We start from the raw sequence: 23,879 nt of genomic DNA, 5'->3' as shown, positions 1-23,879 counted from the left end.
ACGAAAAAAAAAACGACGACGCAATCAGCGCTTAGTATACTCTATAAATTAATCAACGACAACCTTCTCTCTCCCCCTCCTCCTCCTCCCCCAGCCCGTCCTTCACAGACAAGCAGCTGCACAGACACACAGAGGCTGGTGGGTGCTGGCACCGTCGAGACGTACGCGAGGGTGCACGGCGCCAGCAACCGAACTCACATACAAAACAATATACACGCTTAATGCCGCAGGGGGGCGGCCTCCACGGGGAGGCTGCGCGCACTCAAGAGCTGTCTCTCGATGTGATACGCACACGTCCGTGTTCTCCATCGCTTTTAAAGCGTAAGAAAAGGGAAGTGACCACGCGGCGGGCGCCAAACTCTGTCTCCTCATCCGGTAGCGTGCTCACGGCATTCACCGCCTGCCACCTTTTCGTTTCTGCTGACACGCAAAGTGCATGGGCCCAACATTTTTCGTCCCGCTCACCAACGTCGCGGTTGCGCGCTTTCTTTTTTCCACTCCTCTGCTTGGCCTAGTACATCCTCGGTGGCTGATACTGCATCATGTTGGAGTTCATGCCGGGGTGCATGTTCATGTTCATGTTCATGTTCATGTTGTTCGGCATCTGGCCGTGCATGTTGTTCATCGGCATGGGGACGTCCATCTGCGGATCCATCGGGCCCATGTCCATGCCCTGGTTCTGCGCAACGAAAAGGATGTCAGCCGTGGGAAAGTGTGCGACGAAGACATCGGGGCAGAGGCGCTCGCACGCCTGGCCAACCAGCTGCCGCGCAGCGTTTATCACCTGCACCATGTCGTACGACAGCGGCTCCTCGTAATTGATGACGCGAATCGCCTCGAAACCCATCGTGAAGAACCAGAAGAGCGTTTGCAAGTCGGTGTCCAGGGCGTACATCTCAGGGAAGGTGGTGCACAGTTCCTCCATCGTGCACTGCGGGTTGCATAGCACGTACGTCATCAGGAAGCCCGCAGAGAATTCGGCCGGGAAGTTGAAGGGAAGACGCTGCACAACGTTATTGAACTGGTCCCACGGCACCGTCGTCGCGCGGTTGGCGAAGAGAAGCATGGCGACAACCTCGTGTAGGACGCGCAGGGTGCGGCTAAACAGACGAGAAATGACGCCGAAGGCGGCCATCTCCGGATCAAACGGCCCCGACCACGGTCCGCATACGTTGGCGGGGATAATGGACACCAGGCGAGACGCAAAACGTACGCCCATGGGAATGGTGTCGTCGACGCGATTGAGCACCACCACCAACGGATCATCGTTCAGCGTGCCAGTGCGCATGAGCTCAATCAGCAGCACACCGTACTCGCTCAGCGTCGGGCAATCAAAGCGCTCGAGCGCCTTGCAGTACACAGATGGCCCGCTCGACTCCGCGCCGTCCGTGGCGTGCGTGAAGTAGCCTAGGAAGTCGAGAGAGCGCAGATAGACAGCAGCCAGCGTAGCCTGGACGGACTTGTAGATGACCGGCTCCGCCACCGCGCAGCCGCAGAAGGACACAATATCGGTGAAGTAGACGTTGTCTGCGTCGCGCGTCGACTGCAGCAGCTCTTCCTCCATAAAGCTCCAGTACGCCAGGTCAATTGTGGGCGGGTTGCTCAGCTTGCAGACACGCGACTGTGACTCTGGCGCCTGCTGCTGCTTCTTGAATACGACATACTGCCGGATCCAGTAAAAGTCGCTCGTCTTGGGGGCTATCGGGAACAGTTGAAAGACCACCTGCACGCGTAGGGGCAAAATCGACTCCGCGGCGCGGCGGTAGGCAGAGGTGTCGATGAGCGGCCAGTCATCCGCGAGTACCTCCTGACTGTGGATGGCGAAGGGCAGCGGCAGCAGCGGGCCACTCATGAAGAGGTAGAAGAACACGATAGGCATCGGGCTACCAAAGATCGGGCGAATCTCGCAGCGGCGTGGCCGGTTGTGCAGCGTCGACAGCGGCACCAGCTGCGCGTCCACGGTGAACACCGGTGCATCCAAGGCGCCCAAGTTGCGGCGCAGCAGCAGCTTCTGATCTTCGCTGACGCGGTGTTGCTTCATGAAGGCGTCTACGCGGGTCGGGTCGCGCGGAAGGCGGCAAAGGTCGTCGAAGGTCTCGCGGCAGTTCTTGACGCGGAAGAGGCGGTTCTTCGTTTCGTAGAGGGCAATGGCGCTGAAGTCGTCCTCGGAGAACTCGGCGTCGTAGCGCCGGCGCAGTGCGGCCATCATGGAGGTCTTCGACACGCAATCGAAGGTGCCGGCGTCGACATCGATGTTTGTGATCACGCGGTCGATGCCAGGGAAAGCAAGCAGCTCCAGCGACCCAAAAGTCTCCGAGGTCATTGTGTTTGATGGGGCGAAGAAGGCGGAGATCTGGCTCCAGGCTAAGTACGGCGCCCGCATCGTTTCCTCAGCAACTTCGCACAGCTTCCTAACGATTAAGCCCTCGACATCCTCCTCGATTACAAAGCGCGAGGCGAACTTTTTCTGCGCCTCGGCCGGCACGCTGCGGACCGTCTTGTTCTTGTTGTAGGCGCTGTAGGACGCCACCTCCATCGGCGGGGCCGGCGATGTTGTGTCCTGGTCCTCCATCGGATGAAACCCGCACCCGTTGAAGACAAACATCGGCTTAAAGTCCGCGTCACAGGCCCGAAAGTACTCGCCCAGCTTGCGCACCATCTCCGTGTACTCGCTGATGACGGTGTAAGCGGACCACGGGGTGGAGGCAGTGAAGATGGTGAGGGGGCCGGTGACGTGCACGTCTTGTACGACATCGTCCAACACACGGTTGCCATCGAACACGATCGAAACCTGATTTGAGTTCGGCAAGCGGCGCAGTTCGCTGAGCTTTAGCCCCTTCTCCTCGATCTTGTTCTCTGTGACAAAGCTCTGGATGGTCGACGCCATCGACTGCTTCGAATGTGGGTACATGGTACCGCGTAGGGATGAAGGAGCTGCGAAAAGAGAACGGACGCGACGACGCACGCAAGGGGTACCCCTGTGCAGAGAAAAGAAAAAGAAAGTCTAGGGACAAGGACAGTACGGACACAAATTCGTCAGTTCAGCTCAGCTCCACGCTAGATGTGGACTCGATACTTCGTGCACTCTCACTCGCTAACTCTATGAAGGCTCCTCTGAACCCGAATTACACCACGCTCAAGACGTCGATGTCACCAGCGCACACACGCGCAAGCAAGGGAAAAGGGGGCGGAGGCGAAAACAAAGAAAAAAGAATTCAGTAGCGAGAGAAATCCGCGGCGACGACGACAGCCGCAGAAAAGGGGATGTCTGAAAGACTTGAAGAGTGTAGTCACCAACGCAGTGACTGCAGGAAGATAGTCAGCTGCACGCACACGCACAGACCACGAGACAGACCTGAATATATGGAGTTATTCTGTGTATGTAGTTCGCTATAGCCTCCTCGTACGTACCGCAATTCTGGCGTGCCGCGCTGTTTTTTTTTTCTTGTGGTAAGTGGATGCGCGCAACCAGCAGAGGGCGGCGAAAGAGTCGAAGGCGGAGGAAGGACAAAAGAGGACAAGAATTAGGCTGAACTATCCAGCACCAAGTGGCGAGAGGCGAAACGACAAAACAAAAAGGATAGACCTGCAGATCTGGCCCGCAACGACACGTGCGCGTGTGCAGTGCAAGGCAGATAGGTACGCAAGGAGTGCGCAACGTCAGAGAAGCAGCGTGTGCACGACGCGGTAGACGGCAGCGCCGACAGAACGCGAACGGTGGAGTCGTGTGCGGGTAGGAGGTGCGCCAGGAGTCGAGCGACGTGCATGCACACAGGAGCAAGTGAGGAGTCGGCCCAGTAAGTGAGGTACGTGAAGATGAGGAGAAATACACAAGAACGGAGAGGGTTGAGCAAGAGGGAGTGAGATGCAGTCAAATGAGATGCGCGCCGGCGCGCGCAGAGTGTACACGACGGAGGCACTAGTCGAAAAACGTGGGGTCTTGGAAAAGGGGGGGGGGCAGGAGACGCATAACAATGCTCCTCCCCAGCTTTCGCTGCGGCTTCACGGGGGTCGCCTCGAGTTCCATGTCCCTCCATGAAAACACACAAACCGAGAGCGTGCGTCAGACGGGGCACAGTGGGGATACGGGCCTGGGCCCCTTCCACTCGCAGCCCACCACTCACCCTGCTTGTGCCATACCGGTCCTGGGCGCTGTGTTGCGTCAGCACAGCCCCATCGTTGTTGTGCTGTTTTTGAGATTTTTTCGTTTCTTTTCCTTTGTGGAGATGAAAGCAGCCAATGCATTAAAATCACGTTCCTCTGCCTCCGCCACCCCCCCCCTCGCTCCGCTATAAACTGCAGCCGTCCGCACCGTGCACGCTGTCACAAGCACGCCGTGCAAGATCAGTGTGAGGCGCGGTCAGAGGGAAGGGGGAGGGAGAAGGGCAGACTCTGCGTCGGTAATGCGCGGAGGACAGTAGAGTCGAGACAGCGACGAGAGAAAATCATTACCCACGAACCTACACAATGGAAACAGAGGCGCTGGGCATGTTAGAGAATGGAATGGAACGAAGCAAGCTTAGGGAGGTGCAGCTCATACATCCGCACAAGCGCAACTTTACATAAGAAAAATAGAGAGAGTGCATGTGTATGTGGGTGTGTACCCGGCTGGGTTTTGCGCGAGTGTACGTACATTCGTGCACATACGCCTCCACGGAGGCAGGAAGAACAGAGTCGAAGACATATGCAAGGCCCTCATACAATAACGGCGCTGACTGGCGTTGAACACAACAACGCTAATCGCACCACTGCGTCACTTACGGCACGCTACGCCGAACTCGGACACATGGAACAACCACACACGCCCATACACCCGTGTGAAGTGACAGCGGCGGAAGCATCAGAAACCTATGCGGGACGCAAACAAGACACCCCACTCCCCCCATCAGGGCGACACACGCATTCGCACACCTCCATGATACACTCAAGCGCTTCCGTCGAGTAGCTCACAACGGCTGCTGTGGACGGAGCGGCGCCGGCTCACGTCACAGTGGCCGTCGATTCAAGCGACAATGACGGGAGCAGCTCACGGTACGATGGCATGTACACCTCCCAATGGAACACTAGCATGTGGCGCAGCAGTTGAATCTGCTGCTTCAGCGTGTCCGTCACCAATCCAAGAGGCGCCACATCGTCGGTGTTCCTCACCAGCATGACCTCCATGAACTGCAGCACGCGCCGCTCAAAAGTCACGTAGAGTGGGTCCTCAGTGTTCGTCATCTTGTCAATGGTGGACCGCACCGTCTGCTTTTCGGTGTCTGTCAGGGTGACTTTCGGGGCAACCGCCGCAAGTGAGGCCTCGTCGTCGTGCGCAGCCTCCCCAACATGTAGGCGGTACAGTTGACTCTCGACGAAGTCGATCACCGAGTCCTTGAGAGCATTGAGCCGGATGTCCTCAGCGAGAAGCGAGATAATTTGACTATGCAGGTGGCGAATGACGGCCGACACCGCCGCCTGCTTCATCGCGCGGCGCGCAAGCACGCTCGAGATGGCGCCGTCCAGCAGCAGCAGCAGCGTGCATTCCTGCACCGTATTGGCTGCTTTGAAGATGATGTGCTTCTCGAAGTAGAATATCTCCGGCGGCAAGTCCACCCAGCGATCGAGACTCGTGTGCCCGCCACTGCGCAGCAAGTCCAGCGTTCCGATCAGCAGCGCACCGCGCACCCGTCGCTCCTCTGCCGTGACGGACGTCCACGCCTGGGGCACACTCACCGAGGACCATGACAGCACCCTTTCGTCGTTGATGAAGCGCTGCAGGAAGGCGATTGAGCGGGCCCACTTGCGCGGCAGCGGCAAGCACGCAGAGATGAACTCTTGAATGTACTGCACAGCGTTCTGCTTCAGCGACGCGTTAATCATAGCAAGGGAGAACTTCGCGACGTCCTCGCGCAGCTCGCGAATGGCCTCAAAAAGAAACGCGAACGCGTTCGCCACGGCGGTGCCGACATCAGGCGTGCAGCGCTCGATATCATCGCACACGGCAGACATGCGGGCCACCATGGTGGCCTCCCGTGCTGGAGAGCTGCACTCGATCACCTTTTCACCAACGAACCGAACCAGGTTGGAGATGTTGCGCGCATTACCGCGAGCATGACGCTGAATGACGTTCCAGTCCAGCACATCATGGAACTCCTGCCGCAAGCGCGGACGCAGGCGAGGTGGCAGCGCCTCCACAAAACGATCCTCCACAAGCGCCAGGAGGCCGAAGAGACGCTGCAGGTGCGGCGGGGTTGTGTTGAGGTCCGTGGCCAGCAGCTGCAGCTCTGCTTGAGTAAGGGCTGCGGCCACCCTCGCCTGTGGCTGCTCCGGCTTGTCCTTGTCCGTCTCCATCTGCATGACCGCCTCATATGCCTTTTGGGCCTTGAACTCTTTCTGAAGATAGCGCTCGCGCCGCTTGCGCTCCTCGTGGTCGGCCGGCGGGTGTGATATACCCCGCTCATCAACGTACCACCCGGGCGGTAGTTCAGGCCCAGCACGCCGGCGTTCGCAGTTGGACGCCGCAGCACCGCCCGGTGTGGAAGACCCCACCACCGCCGCTGCCGCACCGCCGGCCTCGTCTTCGGATGCTGTTGTGTTCGCGTCGAGCATTAAACACGGAGGGGTGGCGTACTCTATTCGTGGCGTGGAGTCGTACGCCTCAATTTGCTCGATGCGCCGCTTGATATCGGCAAACTCGTCAGCGGTGCAGAGCCGGGAGAGCCGCTGATAGAGAAGCGCGGTGAATCTCTTTAGGTCCTGGTTGTCTGGATCTTTTCGGGAGTGCGCCACCGCCTCTATCAGCGTCGAGCGGGTGCAGCTCACGAGCTCGTCACGAGCCTTTCCGGTTTTGAGTGATGATGCCGGAGTGCTTTCATCGCTCGGCCACGCCTTCGGAGACTCCAACTCGCTAGCGCTGTCTGCCGCCAGCTCCTGCTTAACCTGCCGCGAGTACTGCAGCCACGCACTTCGCATCGACTTCAGAAGCGAGTGGCAGTAGGCATCGTCCGTCGGAGACGCGCCGTACACCTTAATCGCGCGCACGACGTCGAGCAAGTGGCGTGCACACTCTCCCGTCCACTCTGCGCTTCCACGGCTGCCGGACGCGCCAGACTTTCGCGAACGTGGCGGCGTCCGAGCCTCATCAGCGGCAGTCTCTGGGGCCGCCGATGTCTGTGACGCAAAGTAGAAAGCCAAGAGAAAAGTGTGCGGATTCATGGTCAGCCGTCGCTGGGTCCGCACCTGCACCTCGCCGTCGACGCGCTTCGACAGCGGTGCTGGTCGCACGTACACCTTTCCGACATGCAGCTCAATCAGCCGAAGGGCATGCTGGGCAATGCTAACGAGACGCCGGCGATGCGGCTTCCCGGTGAGGGGGCAGATGGCCGCGCCGGTGGTGCCGCACATAGTGCAGCTCCAGCTGTCCGTGATGAGGATATGCTCCACGCTGTCAGAAGACAGAGGTGTCAGAGGGTCGAGGGAGAGGCCCAGGTCCTCGAGTTGCTGCAGATCGTCGCTTAGCTCACGCATGCTATCGGAAATCCGTACACGCTGCTTGGGTGTTGGGGCGCCTTTAGGAGCGGCGATGTCACCGCCGTCCCCTGCGGCATCTTCGCCAGTGGACATTAGTATGCAGTAAGGGGAAAAAAGGAGAAACAGAATAGCGAGGCTGAGCGACACAGAAACAAAATGAGGGAATGCTCGAGAGAGAAGAGAGGTACGCACGCCGCGGTGATAGGCGGAAGGAGCGCGGTGCAGAAAACAAAGGTAGTTCCTCTGCCAAGTGGTAGAGACGCGGTGGTCCCCTGGCAGGACTGAGCAGGTCCCTAGCGGATCGTCTCACTGGATGTAAATACACTTACACGCGACGGACGGAAAAGAATGTCAAACAGCTTAAGAAGAGAGATAACGTCAAACGCGAGTGTCAGGATGGAAAGTTATACAGCACGGAAGGGAGCGAGCGAGAGAATAGGTGGGGGCATCAGCACTGAGCGCCTCCTCCTGTGCAGCGGGAGAGGGAGGGAGGGGGTGGGGTGGCCGAAGCTGCTGCTGTGTCGGACAGGTGCAGAAAAGATCGCACAGCGAACAAAGGTGGCGGGGGCAGCACCCTCACATGCAACCAAAGATGTGGTCCCCTTGCATCGGTCAGTGCTCCTTCCGCCGTGCCATCATCGTGGTCACTGGGCATTTCATCTACAAAAGCGTGACCCGCAAGTACCACAAAGTTTTTCCTCCCTGTTCCTCTCTCTCTATGAGCCTCCGCTGCTTCTTTTGCCCCAGCAGCGGTGAAGCACAAAAATGGGGCGAGGCGGGTTGGCCGGATCAGCAGCACCAGTGGAAACCACCATCCCTGTGAGCATGCCGCCATACGGCAACTTCGAAGGGTAGTATCGCTTGGCGACCGTGACATGAAAAGACGTGTCAAGAGTACGGAAAGAAAGGAGAAGCACTTGAACAAAACGAAACACCACCAAGCACTCATAAAGAACACCAGAGTGGAAGGTAATAATGAAGGCAACGACGCAGCACAGTATGCGTGCACGGAAAAGCCACTCCACTAGAAAGGAGGAGGAAGCACACGAAACTGCATAGCCGCGTCGGGCACCGGCATCGAGGTGCACGCACACACACAAAGAAAAGGCATCGAGAGACGTACGCAGATGTCTGCGGATTCACAAAGAACCGCCATAAGGCTCTCCATCATGCACATACATCAAAGAGGAGGGAGGCAAATAAAAACGTAAAAAGGCAACACAGAAATCAACGCGAAGGCGCGCGAGAGAACCCGCGAAGGAGACATCACCAGCACAGCAAGCAGAGGAGCAAAAGAGGCAGCAGTGACAACGTCGGTTGGGTAGCAAACAACCCACCACCAGAAAGGAAAAAAAGAAACGAGAGAGGAGAGTAGGTGGGTGAGGCATGGCAGTATGATCTGTTAATGCTGTCCAAAACCACGGTTCAGCTACCAACAGCACACCGAGACACTTCATCTCCCCAAACGCGCTGGCACGTACGCGAGCATGTGTGTATCCTGGTGCGTGGGTATGACTTCCGACACGGCCAAATAGTGCGCTCTAAAGATGTCTCTGTGGTTCTCCCCATCGTTCATGTGCTCCTTCTGGGGGATCGGATGGACTCCGCTCCTCCTCGCACGTCTACACCGGCCCAAGCTAACGCAGTTGCTATCTCCACCATGCATGCCCCGCCAGCTCTCCTGCCCTGAGCGTCCGAATTAAGTGCCCCCTCCGCTGATTAACTCGGCTGTGTCATCCTCCGTGTTCAGGGAGAAGCCGGAAAAGGAAGAGCAGAGGCACGGCTGCCTCGTCCTCGCCCATGTGCGAGTCCTCACAGCGTTACCCAGAGGGGAACGGACAAGAGAGAGAGGGGAGGTGGAAACACAGAGCGAGCATAGAGGGGTAAAATAGAAGAACGCACAAAACAAAAGGAAATATGTGAGGCGCTATCCGCGTCACGGCGCCGCTCGTCGTGGCCTTTCCCTCTCACCCTCCCTCTCTCCCGCGGCGATTCTACCTCCTAATATCTACATAAAGGACCCGTCCTTTGTTGGGCGCTGTGTTACACCCCTTCAACCCTCCTCCGTCGCCTTCTCCCTCGTCACCGACAAGCAGTGCAACGGGCACATACACACACGCGTGAGCACGGAGGCATTTGTATAAGTGTGTATGATGAGGCGAACAAGTATAAACGGATACACATGCGTGTGTGTGTGTGTGTGCCTGACTACGGCTGTGGGGAGGGGGGAGGGTGGCCGGTGATAAGGCGGAGAGGCAGGAAGCATCCTCGCATGTGGCACGTTGCCAGGTCTGTGCGTGCCACATTGCTTCATGTGTAGGGAGACTGCGAGAGAGAACGATACACACATGTGCACGCCCACGCACGTCGGCAGACAACCGCGTCCCTTCGCTCTTGTCCCCCGGCGTCTCCCTGCACTAATATACGACACACCAGCAAGGCCAGCATTTCGCGCCACGCCTTAGTTGACCTCCCAGATGCGCGCCACGCCGTCCACGGAGGCGGTCACAATTGTGCTGCCGTCTAGTACGAGCCCACGCGTCAAGTCCTTCCAGGCATTCGCCTTCACCGCCAGCGTGCGATCCATTTTACGCGGGTCCCACACGTACAGGCTCGAGCCGCTGCAAGCTGAGATGTAGCGCTCATTCATCGCCACCGCCGTAATCACCTCGTTCAGCTGTCGCTGTGACGTCAAATGGAAGCCGTTGCGCACATCCCAGAGGCGCAAGACGCAGTCGAAGCCACCGGTCACGGCTACGCTACCGTGTGTGCTGACGGCCGGCACCTTCTTCTTGTGGGCGTGGGTGATATCCGTCACCACACAGTGATTGGTGTCGATAAGTGTGCAGACGCCAGTTCCGCCCCCGACGATCACCTGGTTCATCTGAGTGGCGCACATGGCTTGAATAGACGTGCGGCAGGCGATGAAAGAGCTGTTTTGCCGGTCTGAGTGCAAGACGCAGACAGTGGCGCTGAGTCCGCCAGAGAGCACCCCGCTACTCACGTCATTCGGGTTTGCGTAGGTGACGGCGAACACGTCGTTTTGGAAGGAGGCCACGGAAACCGTTGTCAGCTCCTGGTTTGTCAACGAGTAGTTGTAGATGACGCTCGTGCCGTCTTCACAAGCAGTGGAGAAGTCAAACTGAGAGGAAAAACTGACATCCCAGATGCACGCCTTGTGGGGCCGGAACTGGATCAGGGGGAGCCCGTTGCGGTCGATCAGAACGACGTAGCCGCTATTCGTGCCGATAGCAAAGCGGTGGTCTCGCACGTAAGCGAGAGAGATCAAGTTCTCATTCGAACCGAAGGAGTATTTGGCCACGCGTGAGATGCCGTCGTGGGATGTACCAGCTTCCACTGAAGGCTGCGCGCTCGCGCTCATCTCCATGAAGGTGCTCTTCTCGAGGTGCACAATGTTCACCTGATTCGAGATGCGCACCTTCTTGCGGGTTTTGGTGACCTCAGGCTTCGCGGCCGTCTCACTTGGGGCGACATCATCGCCCTGGATGGCCTGCTTTCGGCGCGCGCTCTCCGATAGGTCTTCGCGAATGTCCACCTCCGCCACATTGTTGTTCTGCAGTCGGCTGCGAAGTGTCACGCTTCCGCGCATCAGTGCCTCGGGGAAGTGGGGATGCGGCTCGCACATGAGCAACACGCGAGACTGAGCGTGCATCTTGCCCGCCGCCCGGACCTCCATAATGCAGTCGCTAATCTGGCGCAGCAGCGTAATAGACTTGGTCGCCTGCTCCACGTAGATCCACAGTCCTTTCTCCAGCGACTTCTTCAACACCTCGCCGGCATTTTCCATAGTCTGCCGTGTCTTCATGCGAGCCACCGTGTCGATGTACATGACCTCCGCCCCTGCCTTCTCGGCTGCCAAGGTAATGGGTAAGGCCGGATTGGCCCCCTCGCACATGATGATGACGCATCCACCCGCCCCGCACTTCGTGGTGGCCTCATAGACAACAGCGGAGCTGCTCTGGGCCACACTATTGTTGAGCTCCGGCGGCAGCGGAGGGAGTGTCGACGGAGGCTTAAAGTTTGATGCGTCGTCGTCGTCAGAGCTTAGATCAAATTCGTCCTTGGGCGGCGCGCCGAGCACCACCAGCACCTGCGATCGGTTGCTGTGGTGGCGGGCCTGCTCGCATCGGCCATCCCCTACCGGCACCCCGCCAATGGAACGCACGACCATGCCCACCTGCAGGGCAGACAGCGACGGCAGGCCCGCGTCAACGCGCACGATGCGATTCGCTTCATCCAGCGTCACCCCCTTCGCAAATTCTTTCCCAGACACGCTAGCGTAAACCGTGGCCATGATTATCGAATCCGGTCTGCAATGTGTCCCCAGCCACACAAGAGGCAAAAGAGCAGGGGGAGCAAAAGGAAAGCACAGGGGGGGTGCTACTGTTGTGCTTCCCTCAGCCTGCACGGCACGGGCGTGAGGAAGCGCTGCCTCACACGGGCCACGCTACGGCCGGTACGAGGAGAGAAGGACAGAGCGGTACGGTAAAGGGCACGACCGCAGACACGACGAAGAGCGTCGCACTGCGCAAAAGTGGCACTAAACTAGAAACGTATATGATCCCGAGAGGTGAGCCCACACGAAATGAAAACGGCGAAACATAAACGTAAAAACGAAAAACAGCAGGAGTGTATCGCCACGTAAGGCAACTCAGCAGCGTGTGTCGAGAGAGAGAGAAAGACACACACACACGAGCACACAGATGTATAAAACTAGATCGGCAACGAAAAGAAAAAGCGAACACGACAGCGAGAGACGAAATAGCGAAATACAGCGTTTCACACACAGAGAGTCGACGAAGGAACCGAGTGAATCTGTCGGTTCCCACCTCCAAAGAAAAGCAGGAGAAAAGGGGGTGGGGAGAATGATATCGAGAGGTGAGCATGACGCATTCCAACACACGTTCCCAAGCGCCTCCTAGCGGGGCGAGTTCCTTACCTCCGTGGAAGCGTATACCAGCCTGGTATCCCCCCACTCGCGCTCTCCATACCGCACGCGCCGGCAAAGCGATCCATGAGAATTCCGTTGTTTTCAAGTCCTCACCGGGTAACACTACGCACGACACGACAGACAGACGTCTACCCTCCGTCCGTCGCTCACGGATCCCTGTCGTGGTGGGTAATCCAGGGGCGGTGCGAGGGAGGAGCGAAAAGCTTACAATGACTCGACTCCTCGAGGTCTGAAACGTGAAGAACGAAATGAGGGTATAGGAGAGGCCACATGGTGGGTGAAGCACGCCACGGTAACGGTGCAGAGTGTTTCGCCTCGTCGTCGTCATCACACCATTTATCGGCCATCCCTCCCCAGTTTCCGGTCTTTTCGCACGCCCTCAAAAGCGAATGAGAAGTCGAAGGCCACAAAGGCGCAAGCACACACGAAAACCAAAGCGCAGCCGCTTATCGGTTTGCATCCCTCGCGCCGACGAGTATGAAAACGGAGGAGACGCGGGCGATGACACGATGAGAGGTTCGATATGCCTGTGTCTGTAGGGGGAGGGGAGATGCAAAACGTGTACACAAGCCTCTGAGTGCGGGAGGGGGAGCCGAGGCAGACGTAAAGCGATGTCAGCTACCACGAAGAAGGCGGCAGAGGGGTGTCTTGCGACCAAAGCCGGGCCAAACAACAGAGTGCATGGCAATATTGCACAGACGGTCACAGAGAGCGTAGGGTGGAAGCACACACACAGACATAGACAGTCTGCCGAACGAGTACAAACGTGTGGCTGTGCCTGCGTGTGTGCGCGTGTGCAGCAGACTCCTCAAAAATCGGAAGAGCACATGAAACGCACCCTTCCCGCTACTCTCGTTCCACCGTTTAGAGTTGCGGCAGCTCACCTTCTTCGCGGCTTCAGACGTGTACGTTCGAGCTCAACCGTGCTCGCGGGGCGTGGGTGGCAGTTGAGGAGACGAATGTCTTCCCTAAGTGCAAACAACACAAAATAATGTTTTTTTTTCCTTTACGAAGGCAACGCCAGCCTCTTTCATGAGTTGTGCGCATGCGCTTCTCCCTCTGCTACCCCCGTCCACGTCGCACAATTCTTGTCACAAGCAGTCCACCATCGCAGTGTTGATTCAATGAACGGATGAAGGAAAAGAGAGGTACCCCAGACGTGGGTCGAAAAAAAAAGGCGGTGGCACCAACGGAGAGAGGCAAAGAAACAAGGGAGGAAAGGGAAGCAGTAGGAGTACGAGAAATAAAACAGAGGGCGAGGGGGTTGGTCATGTGATCAGTCTCGAGTACCACCACGACAGAACCAGAACCGCTTCTCGTACAAGCGCAGAGAAGACAGGCAATGTGCGTCTCCCCGCTGCCTCCAGCCCTCGAATCCTCGAGCACCCCTCCACAGCCTCATCGCATGTGTGGGAGGAAGCCTTGGTGGTGTCGCTTCCGCACACCGCGTATCGGTTGCCTGTTACCACTCGCTCATCAGGTTTGCTTTGCGAGGAAGCTCGTCCGCGCACGTGTGTATGCGTGTACGTGCTGTCAGGCGTCAGGACGAGGTACACACGAGGCGAAACTGCTCCCTATTGCTGCGAGTCGCTCGCGCTATTTGCGCCACCACCGCAGCATTCACGCTGCACCCCTCCAGAAAGACGTTTTGAACGTACACGTTGCGCCGCGCGGCAGCACGCAAGGCTCGCCCACCTGGGAGCGAAACAAACACGCAGTTGTGCAGGTCGATGCTTTCGATGGCTGCTCTCTCCGGCCAGCTCAACTTCGGCAGAGAGCCCGTGGCTTGTGTACTTGCTTTCGTAGAGTTGCTGTGCGATCCTGGAAACGGAACGCAGTCCAACACCTTCTGCGCCACGATGAGGCGGCACACGCGCTCCACATCTGCATTGTTCACATTGCGCGAGAGGAGCAGCTTGATTCGCAGTAGACGAGGCGGCACGGCGTAGTAGACTTGGCCGACTTGCGCCTCTGGCGTGTAGAGGACGGAGTTCCCCAGCTGAGGCGCAACGGTACCCAGCTGCACGATAGCGGGCTTGATGAATGCAATGGGCTGCCGCAGCAGTCGACGAAGAAGTTCGGCGAAGACGCAGAAGTGATCGCCCTCAACATAAGAGCCGTCCATGAAGACTTCGCCATCTGGCGAAGCGTACGTGTTCCGCAGAGAGCTGCGGAAGCTACATAGCGGCGTAGTGTTGTACTCGGCGCAGAGCTCCTCGTAAGCGTCCTCCAGGTGAAGCCTCATGCGGCAAGCTACTGTGCGTGCCTTCTTTTGCGTTGGCACACACACACACCTTCACCAATCACTGTGGTATGCAAAGAGTGACGACGAGGGTGGAGACGTGGATATCTATAGGTGCGGTGTGCGATGCACAGATGTGTATAATTTGCGTGGCACATGCGTGCAAATCGCCTCTACACCTTGATTGTGTGCGCTGGTAGACGGCTCTGTGCTCGCGTTTTTGTGTGTACTCAAGCTGGAGTCTCCTCACCTGAAAGCGGGCTCGAGGCTTCGAACTGGAGCCGACAAAGGAGGGCGTCTGCCCATGGATGCACACGTACACACACGCCGCGTCATGGGCGTTGTGTGGGTGGGTGTGGGTGTGTGCGTTTAGGGTGGGAGAGAGAAAGGGGCACAGAGAAACGCATCCGCACCCGCGTGCAATGGACTAAGTAAGTGGGAGTGCGCGCATAGAGGGGAGAAGGGCGGGGACTACGGCGCACCACCAAGCTGCTGGGTAGAGAGAGAACACGCCAGAGACACGTCGTTGCACTGAAACGAGCGAGGCTCGCAGGCGGTGCGCGCCCAGGGCCCATGGGGGGTGGGGGAGAGGGGAGGGGGAGTTGGTGTCGAGAACACCAAAAAAAGCCAGAGATGTAGAGAGGAGGAGGACAGAAATGAGCACCCGGCGACAGAACAGCGGCGATGGGCCTCTTCGCTCTTTTTCCCCCTTTTCGTCTCTCTTGGGGACGATGATCGTGGCAGGACGATCAAGTGGTGCACATCGCGATACGGCAAGGAGAGAGAGATGTGAACCCTTTCATCCTCCCCTGCACCCACCTAGCACCAAACCCCCCAACTCCCACACAAAGACACACCGCCCCCTCTCTCCATCCCAGGAAAGCATCTCGGCGTGGAACAAGTTCCACGGTTCACACGTCGTGAACCAGATGACACAGGTACCTCAGCTGACTCGGCTACGCTGCTGCCTCTGTGCCGCAGTGAATGACGGGGTTCCTGGCGTCGGCACGGTCGCTGTGAGGGGAGCAGGGGAAGCGCGGATGCGAGGCGCGCGTAGGTTCAGCACCCGTGCAGTGGTTTGTAGGGCCTGATCTTTGATAGGTTTGCCCCTCTTGCTCTCCGTAGCGCCGCTTGCTGTCACGCCGGCTTGCGTGGCTGGCTGCAAGAGCGTGTGCCGCTGAGCTGACCTGGTTGGCTGGCGCCTCGCAGTCTCTGAAGAGGGGGGCGCGTAGATGCGGCGGGGGCCTGGTATGGTAGAGAGGCACACCTTGCACACCGTGCTTTTTTCACCCCATACCCCGCATGACGGGCACTTGAGCTTTGTGTTCCGCCTTGTCGACAGCGTGGACAGCGGTGAAGAGCGAAAATAAATGTTGTGCACCGTGGGGTAGTTCGACGTCTGCGCCTGTGGCGCGATAGACGCTGGGTACGCGAAACGATTGCTCATGTGGTGTGACGGTACAACGCACGTACGTCTCTGTGGGTGTGGGTGTTCACGAAGATTGCACGTCTATGAAGCCTGTGTGTGGGGAAGAGGTGTGGGAAAGGGGGAGGTGAAAAAGGTTGTTGGACAACGCAAGCAAAAAAAAGCGGGGGTCGTGTGTGTGTGTGTGTGCGCGCCTGCACGCCCATGACGTGTTACTCAGAGCATCATGTTGCGATATGAGCGTTAAACCAGTCCACGTCTCAAACCCCCAAGCAGCCATGAAGGAACTGACAGACCGCCCTGTATTTGGTGCAGGGCACACAGGGCGAGTCACCGGGGTGGAAAGAAAACGACCCGCCTTGCCGTTTCAGCATTTGTTGCTGTTTAGCGTGCGTGTGCATGTGTGTGCCTGACTTTCTGGAGGGAAGGGTTGCATTTCTTCTTGTTCTCGCTTGGCGTTTTCGTCTGAAGTTTGTGGGATTTTCACCTTTCGTTATCGTGGCAGACATCATCAGCGGGGGTGAGCCGCGCCGAGTGAGAAGGAAGCGCATAGAGAGGACGCTGCGTGATCCGAAGAGGCCGAAGAGAACACACAAAAAGGTCAGCTCTCCATTTGCCTGGTTCTGTTCATGCCGGTTTTTTTTGAGGGGGGGGTGACATGCACGGTGTTCACGCAAACACAAGCACAGCGCCGCTCCCGGAACGAAGAGATACCTCCCTTCCACCTCCCCTTCCTCCTGTTGCAGCGTTGTCGCCGTCCTGTTAGCCGATGAAAGATAACACAAGAAACACACACACACGCGCAATAGTCAGAGTCCCGCAGATTCCCCCCTTCTCTTCTTCTACCGCAGATGGCGCACATGGGCAGAAGCTTGGCAAACACAAAACAAAATCCTACGTTCTAAAGCATCACACGATGTACGCAAAACACACACACGCCAGTCGCGCCACCAACGCACCCACAAGACACATATTCGCATTCAGTCCAGGGCGAGACCATTATCTTCACAACCCTCCAGTGCCCCATCAGGGATGCCTTCACCACCACCACCACCCACTCCTCCCCCGAGCCTTGCCCCCATACAAGGCACATCGCACATAACACGAGGGCAAAAAAGGAGGAGGGGGAAGTGTCACCACCTAAAATGCTCCGTTTGACATGTGTCCAGAGCAGGACAGACGGTATGCACACGACCTTCACCAGGGCCGCCGCAAAGCACAACAACATGCCACTCATACCGTATGTGCAGCTTGCGCCTCTGTTTTCCTTTCCGTACTTCTCGTTCTGTAGCCGCGTCCATTTCCTTGATTGACGGGAGCGACACCTCAGTGTATGGTATCTCAGGATCCAGTCCCCACGCAGTGGGTGGAGACCGGGTCAGCCCCCCTCCCTATCCCTCTCCATGCCCAGAGACTTCTGGTGGCGACAAGGGTCAGGTACCTTCGAGGTGGGGAAGTCGGTGCAGTGTGTCGCTGCTGATGTCGGCAGCCAGGCCCTGGATGGCGTGGTGTCGAAGCCGCCTGTGCCAGCGGGCACGGTGGTGCCACTCACATGATTAGGCAGAGTGCCAGCGTGACTCGAGTATATCCCTCCCGACCCTCACACTGTTCACCGGTGTGTGTGGGAGGGGGGGGGCCTGAACCGCCCCAAAGGGGCGGATGCACCAGGTGACGCTCGGCGTGGTGGGAGCAGCTGTGAGGCGACCTGCGAGGCGGGTGGTGTGCAGGCCTCGGGAGAGCGCACATGTTCGGGTGACGGAGCCGGCGTTGCCTTCAGATATACCTAGGGCGTATTCGCACCACGCGGTGGGGGGCCTGCGACGGCCCGGGGGTAGGGTGTGCTCATGCTCTATCGCAGCATAGGCATGTTGGGAAAAAGAAAGAGGCAAAAAGCTATATGCGCTTCCTTTGTCTTCTTGGTTCATGGTGAGGCACTGTAAACATGATCATCACGCCAGCACGTCTCCTCGGCACCACGCCAGCCAAGACCTGTCCGTCAACACCAAGACTCCTCAGCCGTACCCAGAGGCCAGGCTGCAGGCTCTTGGCCTCCCCACACAGAACGTGGGTCCTACACCTTGGCACCACGCTGAGGTGGCCGACGTTATCAGTGGTACTGTGAAGAAGAACGGAAGAGACGAAGGGGAAAGCGCACCGTGCACACCCGTAAGCGCGCATGTGTGTGTGTGCGCGCGCGCGAAAGCCCCGACCTCGACGATTTACAAAGACAACAACGAAAAGATGCTGCGACGACCTACACAGTGCAAAACGCTTGCCGTGCTTGAAGAGACCCTCTCCGGACCAACATGAATGTGCAGGCGCAAAGGCCACACGTCGAGTCATCGGCAACCGCATCCACGTTGCGGGGGTGTCACCAAGAGAAAGTACGATGCATCAAAAGAGAGAACAACCGTGTCTTTTGTGCGAAACATTTCCATCATGAGAAAACTACGAGGAGGTGGACGAAATCAGCCCGGCCGTGGGGCATTTCGCTTGAACTTCGTTGCTCTGCGATGCCACATGCACTCGCCCATGTATGTGCGCTGTCTGCCCGTCCTGCAAACACCACTGAGGACTCATTCTGAGAAGCCAACAAGTAAGACGCAACCTCCCCCCTGCATGTGTGCCAGTGACGCCCATCTTACGGAAGCCAAGCAGGAGTATGCGGGCCAAGCCACTGCTTGAGTGAGGCGGAAAGGTGTGCGCCGCGGCCCTTGAGAAAGTTTGTCAACTCCGTTTGAAAGAACCCTTGGGCGTCGGGAACGTGGCTGCAGACGTCACGCGGCCTTTGCATCGCCTCTCGTAGAGGGTGAAACGAGCCGGTGAGTTCATCTGATCCGATGGCGCTGCCGAGCAGGGACTCTGGATTCTGCGCCGCGCCCGCAGCGGGCGTGAAGCTTATGTGGTCGTCCGGCTCCACGCCATCGTGCAGCATCCTGAGGCAGCTGGAAGCACTCGTCACCCACGCTGCCGTGTCGGACTGCAGCGTCGTGGACTCGCAAAGAAGCCTGGCCAGCGCCACCACACATGTCTTGCGCTCCACATTTCCAGTGATCTTTTGCATGCGAGGCAGCCATACGTTGCCGAGAACCCTCATGAACAAGCCACTCTCGATGTTGTTGAGGCGACTGACCAGGTAGTCAGCGTCCCTGCGCTGCACCACCACAACAGATAAAAATAGGATCAGGATACGCACATACTTTGGTGTAGAGGAACTCTGCAAGCGATCCATCAGAACCTTGAATACAGTGTCCATGTACACGTCCATGACATCCGCAGGGTACGCAAGCAGCATAGATGTGAGAATGTTCAAGCCCTCGTTATCGTAATTCTTGAGACGCACCAATAAGTTGAAGACGTTCAGAGCTGGGTTGGTCATCCCGGTCCGATGCATGTATCCCGGGTAGACCTCGACAAACGCACAGAGCAAGCACACTGGCGCAGGAATCTGTGTACGCATTTCGTACATCTGCGGTTGAGTAAGCGGGCAGACTAGGCCTTGGTAATTCTCAGCGGGGTTTTCGGCCCACCGCTGCGCAGCATCGCTGGACTGGTACGTGCGCACGAGCTGGGCAAATACTTGGAGAACATATGGCACGTACTCGACAACGTTCTCGCGTAGCACGTGTGCGAAGTTGGGCCACAGCATCCCCTCGAACTCACCCCTTGCTCCTGGCTGCAGCGCCACACACTTGGAGATGACCTCGAACATGCACTGACTGTACAACGCGTTGGAAGGGTTACGAACAGCTCTGTACAGCGGCGTGTGGAGAGAAGCCATCACCTGCGTCGCGAAGGGGGCGACGAGTTTCGGAAAGCGGAAGCACACAGTCATGAGGTACTGCATCAGGTACGGATTCGGCGCCTCTGCCTCTTGGATGCGCACGCAAATGCCTTCGAGAATGCTGAGGACGTTTCCAGTAAACACCGCCTCGATGGCAGCGGCCGCCGACGCTTCGGTGATGGAAAGAAAGCACTTGAGGGTGTGGGCCGCATATGTCATCACCACGGTGTCACCAACCGCGATGTGGCGAGTCAGAGCTGGCACTAGGAACTCGTATGCCGTGGAGGCAATAAGGTGACGGAAGGCTGCAACGACGAGCATACAGTCCGCCTTGACGATGCCAGGGCTCTGCGCTGACAAATCACACCTGACCTCCGGAAAAACGTGGCCGTCAAGGATCTGAGCAACGGGAATAATTTCGCTGAGCTGCGGTACTGTCACACCGCGCTGTGTGTTCACCAGCTGCCCATCCACCACTAGCACAAACGCCAGGTAGATGGCCGTGTCTTTGGCCCTCCAGTCCCCGTGTGCAGTTTGGAGGAGTGCAGTGGTCACCTCGGCGAGGAGCGGCCGCGCCACTTCCGGAAGATATAGAAGAAGGGAGCGCACCAACTCCACGGCGGCGCGGCGGCGAGTGTGAAAATTGGAGCCCTCTATGTTCTTCTTAATGTACTCGTCCGGATCGCTCGTGTAGGTCTCCAAATCATCCTCGCGAAGTGCAAGATTGGGAAGGATGATGAACTGCAGTATATACTGCAGCCTCTCTCTCGTGTTCAGGTGAGAGCGGGTGGTGCCGCGGCACGCGCTGCTGACCAACTCGAGAGAGCAAACCACCAAATCGTCCATGGAAGGGTCGCTGCTCATTTGATTCGATAGCATCCCAATCACGACTTCGATGAACTGCGGTGCGAAATTCTCAAAGTCCTCGTCAAACGAGTTTAGCCAGTGCGTCATGCACGCTATCACGGCAGAGTTCATGTCGATCATGGCACTTGCCTGAGCTCCATACAAGGCCGACGGCGCGCTTACCCTGCTGAGGCAGCGATTGTACATGCTTACGATGGGACCGATGCGCTCGATGAACTCGTCACCGAGGTCGAGTGAGGTAATATCGCGCAGGCATTCCACGGCATCCGTGATGCCTCTGTACACCTCAGCCACATTGGCACCCTGCGTCTCCGTCGTCAAGAGGAGCGACTCCATGCTGCGAACCAGCGCGGGGCACAGCAAGCTATAGATGGTACGCAGCTCGTGCACAAGAGCCTCTGTCAACTCACCCTGATGGCGGTACTTGCGCAAAACACTGTGAGACGTGGACAGCGCAGCACGCAATTGGGCAACATCATTTCCAGAAGTGAGCACCTTTACGATCAGGGACAAGGCATCGGCCCATGCAGTGGGAAAATCAACCTGGGCTATGAGCGCGATTGCTTCGGCCAAGTTCCGCTGCACCGCACCCGATGAGCGAAGCATGTTCTCGATAATTGTAGCGCGCACAGCGACCTTATCGCACTCCTGGATGCAGTGCTCCGACGTCGACGGATCCCAGCACTTCTTCACCATGTTTTTAAAGCTAATGGCGAAGAAGGTGTCGTGAGGAGTCTCGCCATGGGTGAGCTCCAGCAGTAGCTGCGGCAGCCCACTTTGTTTATCCACGGAGTCTAGATAAGCTAGAAGCTCTCTCTCCGCCGGCGTGCGCGCCGCTGGGTCCGGCGAGGCTGCCCTGCAAGCAATCTCGACGAACTGTCCTTGGGTGTTCCGGTCATTTGGGTTGATTGGCTGCATCGTGAAAGCAAGGACAAGGAATTGGTACGCTGTTACGGCAGCGACAGCGGGCAGCGCACAGGGAAGCGGCAGTACCCACACTAACGAAGATGGTCCCACAAAAAAAAGTTTGCTTTTTATGGAGATCAAGTCCTTTCCAGCATCGATTCAGCGGAAGGGCACTCGGTCACACGCAAGCCCGAACACCTCGCGGCGACGTCCGCGGTACGCCGAGAGGGCGGAGAAGAAGGGAGCGGGAAAAGGCAGACAGACAGCGGGGGCGAGAGACCAAGAATGGGAGGTCGGAATAAAGACAAAGATGGGTGGAGAAGGGTGAGTATGGTCCGCTTGCTCACGGGGTGTATGTGTCGTACAGTGGTGGTCAGCAACAAGTTTACTCGATGTCCTTATACAATCGTGCGAGTAACGTTGCGCGCACCCTTCACCGCTAGAAATCACCGATGGCGCTCACGACCTTCGGAGCAAAAACACAGACGTGAGCCCGTGCGCGGCGGTTGCCCCGGGGCACTGCGTCCGATGCGTCGGCGCCTTAATGGCCTCTACAGAGAGAGGAGGTGAGGTGGAATAAAACACTACGCACGTACAACAAGAAGGTTGAAGCCCTCCCCCGTGCTCACGTGTGAAGCTCTGAAAGAGGAGAGGTGAGCGTTGTAGAGAAAGGGGTGGCAGGGAAAAGGATGAAAGTAGCGGCGAAGAGATGCGCTTCCAGGGGACAGACGAAGTGGTGCGCGTGGGTGTGTGTTTGCCGTTGCGACGAAGACGGTTCAGCTGCCACGCTTGCCACGCAAATAGCCCAAGGCAACGTTACTGCGCCACCGTGTTGCGAGTGGAGGGGAGGGCGAGCTCCAAGTGGGCGCAATCGAGGGGATAGTGGTGAGACGCACGCGTCAGCAACGGAAGAGAGGGTCATAGGTGATGACCATCCTCTCCTTCTTTGGCCTCCCCCACAACGCCGCTACCACCACCATCGCCAGTGGAGTCCGCCCCTTCACCACCGTTCACAGTCGACTGCGAGCCTGTGCGAGACGCCTGCGCGTACCAGACGACGGAGAAGCTCGTTTCGCCACGGAGTTTTTGTTGTTATTGCGGCTTCTGCAGCGCATCCATCCGCATCTCGGAACACGAGACAATGAGAGACTATAAAAGGAGAGAGCCGAACAACGGCGCAACGAGGAGTGGCGGGAGACGGGAGCGACGACGGGAACTGGCACCGCCACCACCACGCACACCGACAACGCAGAAACGCACGCGAGAAACGCGAGCAAAACAAGAAAAAAAAAAGAAAGCACGGAGGGAAGTAGGGAGGACGATCTCTCCCTTGTCCGCATCAGTCACGAGGCGCATCGACAGGGCCAGCGGTCGTCCGCGGAAACAAGCCAAATGCGCACACACGCGCCCAATACAGTGGATGAAGGAAGACACAGCAAACGACAGAGAAACTGGGAGGAAACAAGCACACACAGCACGTCAACGCGGCTGCTTTCCATGTTCTCAAGATGGCAACCGGCCCGTGTCTGGGCCGCAACGTTAATTCTCTCGGCACACGGGCACACGACCACACGTAGATGTCCCCTCACGATGAGATGGTGGATGAGTGAACGTGACCGCAAGGACAGACGACAGAAGTTCGAGGAGACACCATGGCTAAAATGGCTGACGTGACTTCCTGCCTCTTCTCACATGCGCCTCGCATCATATGTCCCCCTTTCTTATTATACCTTCTGCTAGAGCGTTGCTGCGTCACACGGCGCCTGTGTCGCACAGGGGTCACTCAGGAGTCAACAAAGCCGCAAGACGGTGAAGGACAGGCTTTTTCCCAACATGCCTATGCTGCCATGCAGCATGAGCTCTACTCCACTCAACCCGGTCTGGCACAGGCCCCCCACCGCGTGGTGCGAAGCCGCCCTAGACAGACGCGTTACAGCCGTACACCGACTCAGCCATCTGAGAGCACGGCCCCTGTCTCAAACTCGACCCGCCACCCGCTCCCACCACGCCAAGCGTCACCTGGTGCATCCACACCTTTGGGGCGGTTCAGGCCCCCCCCCCTCCCACACACACCGGTGAACAGTGTGAGGGTCGGGAGGGATATACTCGAGTCACGCTGGCACTCTGCCTAATCATGTGAGTGGCACCACCGTGCCCGCTGGCACAGGCGGCT

The 23,879-nt window shown here is 57.9% G+C and overlaps 5 protein-coding genes across 5 annotated transcripts; all 5 read right to left on the bottom strand.

Annotated features, from left to right (window-relative positions):
• Window positions 1-511: 511 nt before the first annotated feature.
• LMXM_29_3430 (conserved hypothetical protein) lies at window positions 512-2,911 on the bottom strand (the record flags this gene model as incomplete). The annotated part of the gene is made up of 1 exon (XM_003877440.1): window positions 512-2,911. One exon carries the CDS (start codon window positions 2,909-2,911, stop codon window positions 512-514), a length of 2,400 nt encoding a protein of 799 aa, XP_003877489.1.
• A 2,069-nt stretch (window positions 2,912-4,980) lies between these two features.
• Window positions 4,981-7,602, bottom strand: LMXM_29_3420 (conserved hypothetical protein; the record flags this gene model as incomplete). Its single annotated transcript, XM_003877439.1, has 1 exon — window positions 4,981-7,602. One exon carries the CDS (start codon window positions 7,600-7,602, stop codon window positions 4,981-4,983), a length of 2,622 nt encoding a protein of 873 aa, XP_003877488.1.
• A 2,368-nt stretch (window positions 7,603-9,970) lies between these two features.
• On the bottom strand, window positions 9,971-11,824 carry LMXM_29_3410 (conserved hypothetical protein; the record flags this gene model as incomplete). The annotated part of the gene is made up of 1 exon (XM_003877438.1): window positions 9,971-11,824. One exon carries the CDS (start codon window positions 11,822-11,824, stop codon window positions 9,971-9,973), a length of 1,854 nt encoding a protein of 617 aa, XP_003877487.1.
• Window positions 11,825-14,021: 2,197 nt separating this feature from the next.
• LMXM_29_3400 (hypothetical protein, unknown function) lies at window positions 14,022-14,726 on the bottom strand (the record flags this gene model as incomplete). Its single annotated transcript, XM_003877437.1, has 1 exon — window positions 14,022-14,726. The coding sequence occupies one exon, from the start codon at window positions 14,724-14,726 to the stop codon at window positions 14,022-14,024; it is 705 nt and encodes a 234-aa protein (XP_003877486.1).
• Window positions 14,727-18,790: 4,064 nt separating this feature from the next.
• On the bottom strand, window positions 18,791-21,718 carry LMXM_29_3390 (putative CAS/CSE/importin domain protein; the record flags this gene model as incomplete). Its single annotated transcript, XM_003877436.1, has 1 exon — window positions 18,791-21,718. One exon carries the CDS (start codon window positions 21,716-21,718, stop codon window positions 18,791-18,793), a length of 2,928 nt encoding a protein of 975 aa, XP_003877485.1.
• Between the last annotated feature and the right edge of the window lie 2,161 nt (window positions 21,719-23,879).

The sequence above is a fragment of the Leishmania mexicana genome, chromosome 29, assembly GCF_000234665.1.
Source record: "Leishmania mexicana MHOM/GT/2001/U1103 complete genome, chromosome 29".
In the NCBI taxonomy this organism is placed as follows: Eukaryota; Euglenozoa; class Kinetoplastea; order Trypanosomatida; family Trypanosomatidae; genus Leishmania; species Leishmania mexicana.
Note: the sequence above shows the minus strand (reverse complement) of the source record. Positions and strands in the feature narration are given on the sequence as shown.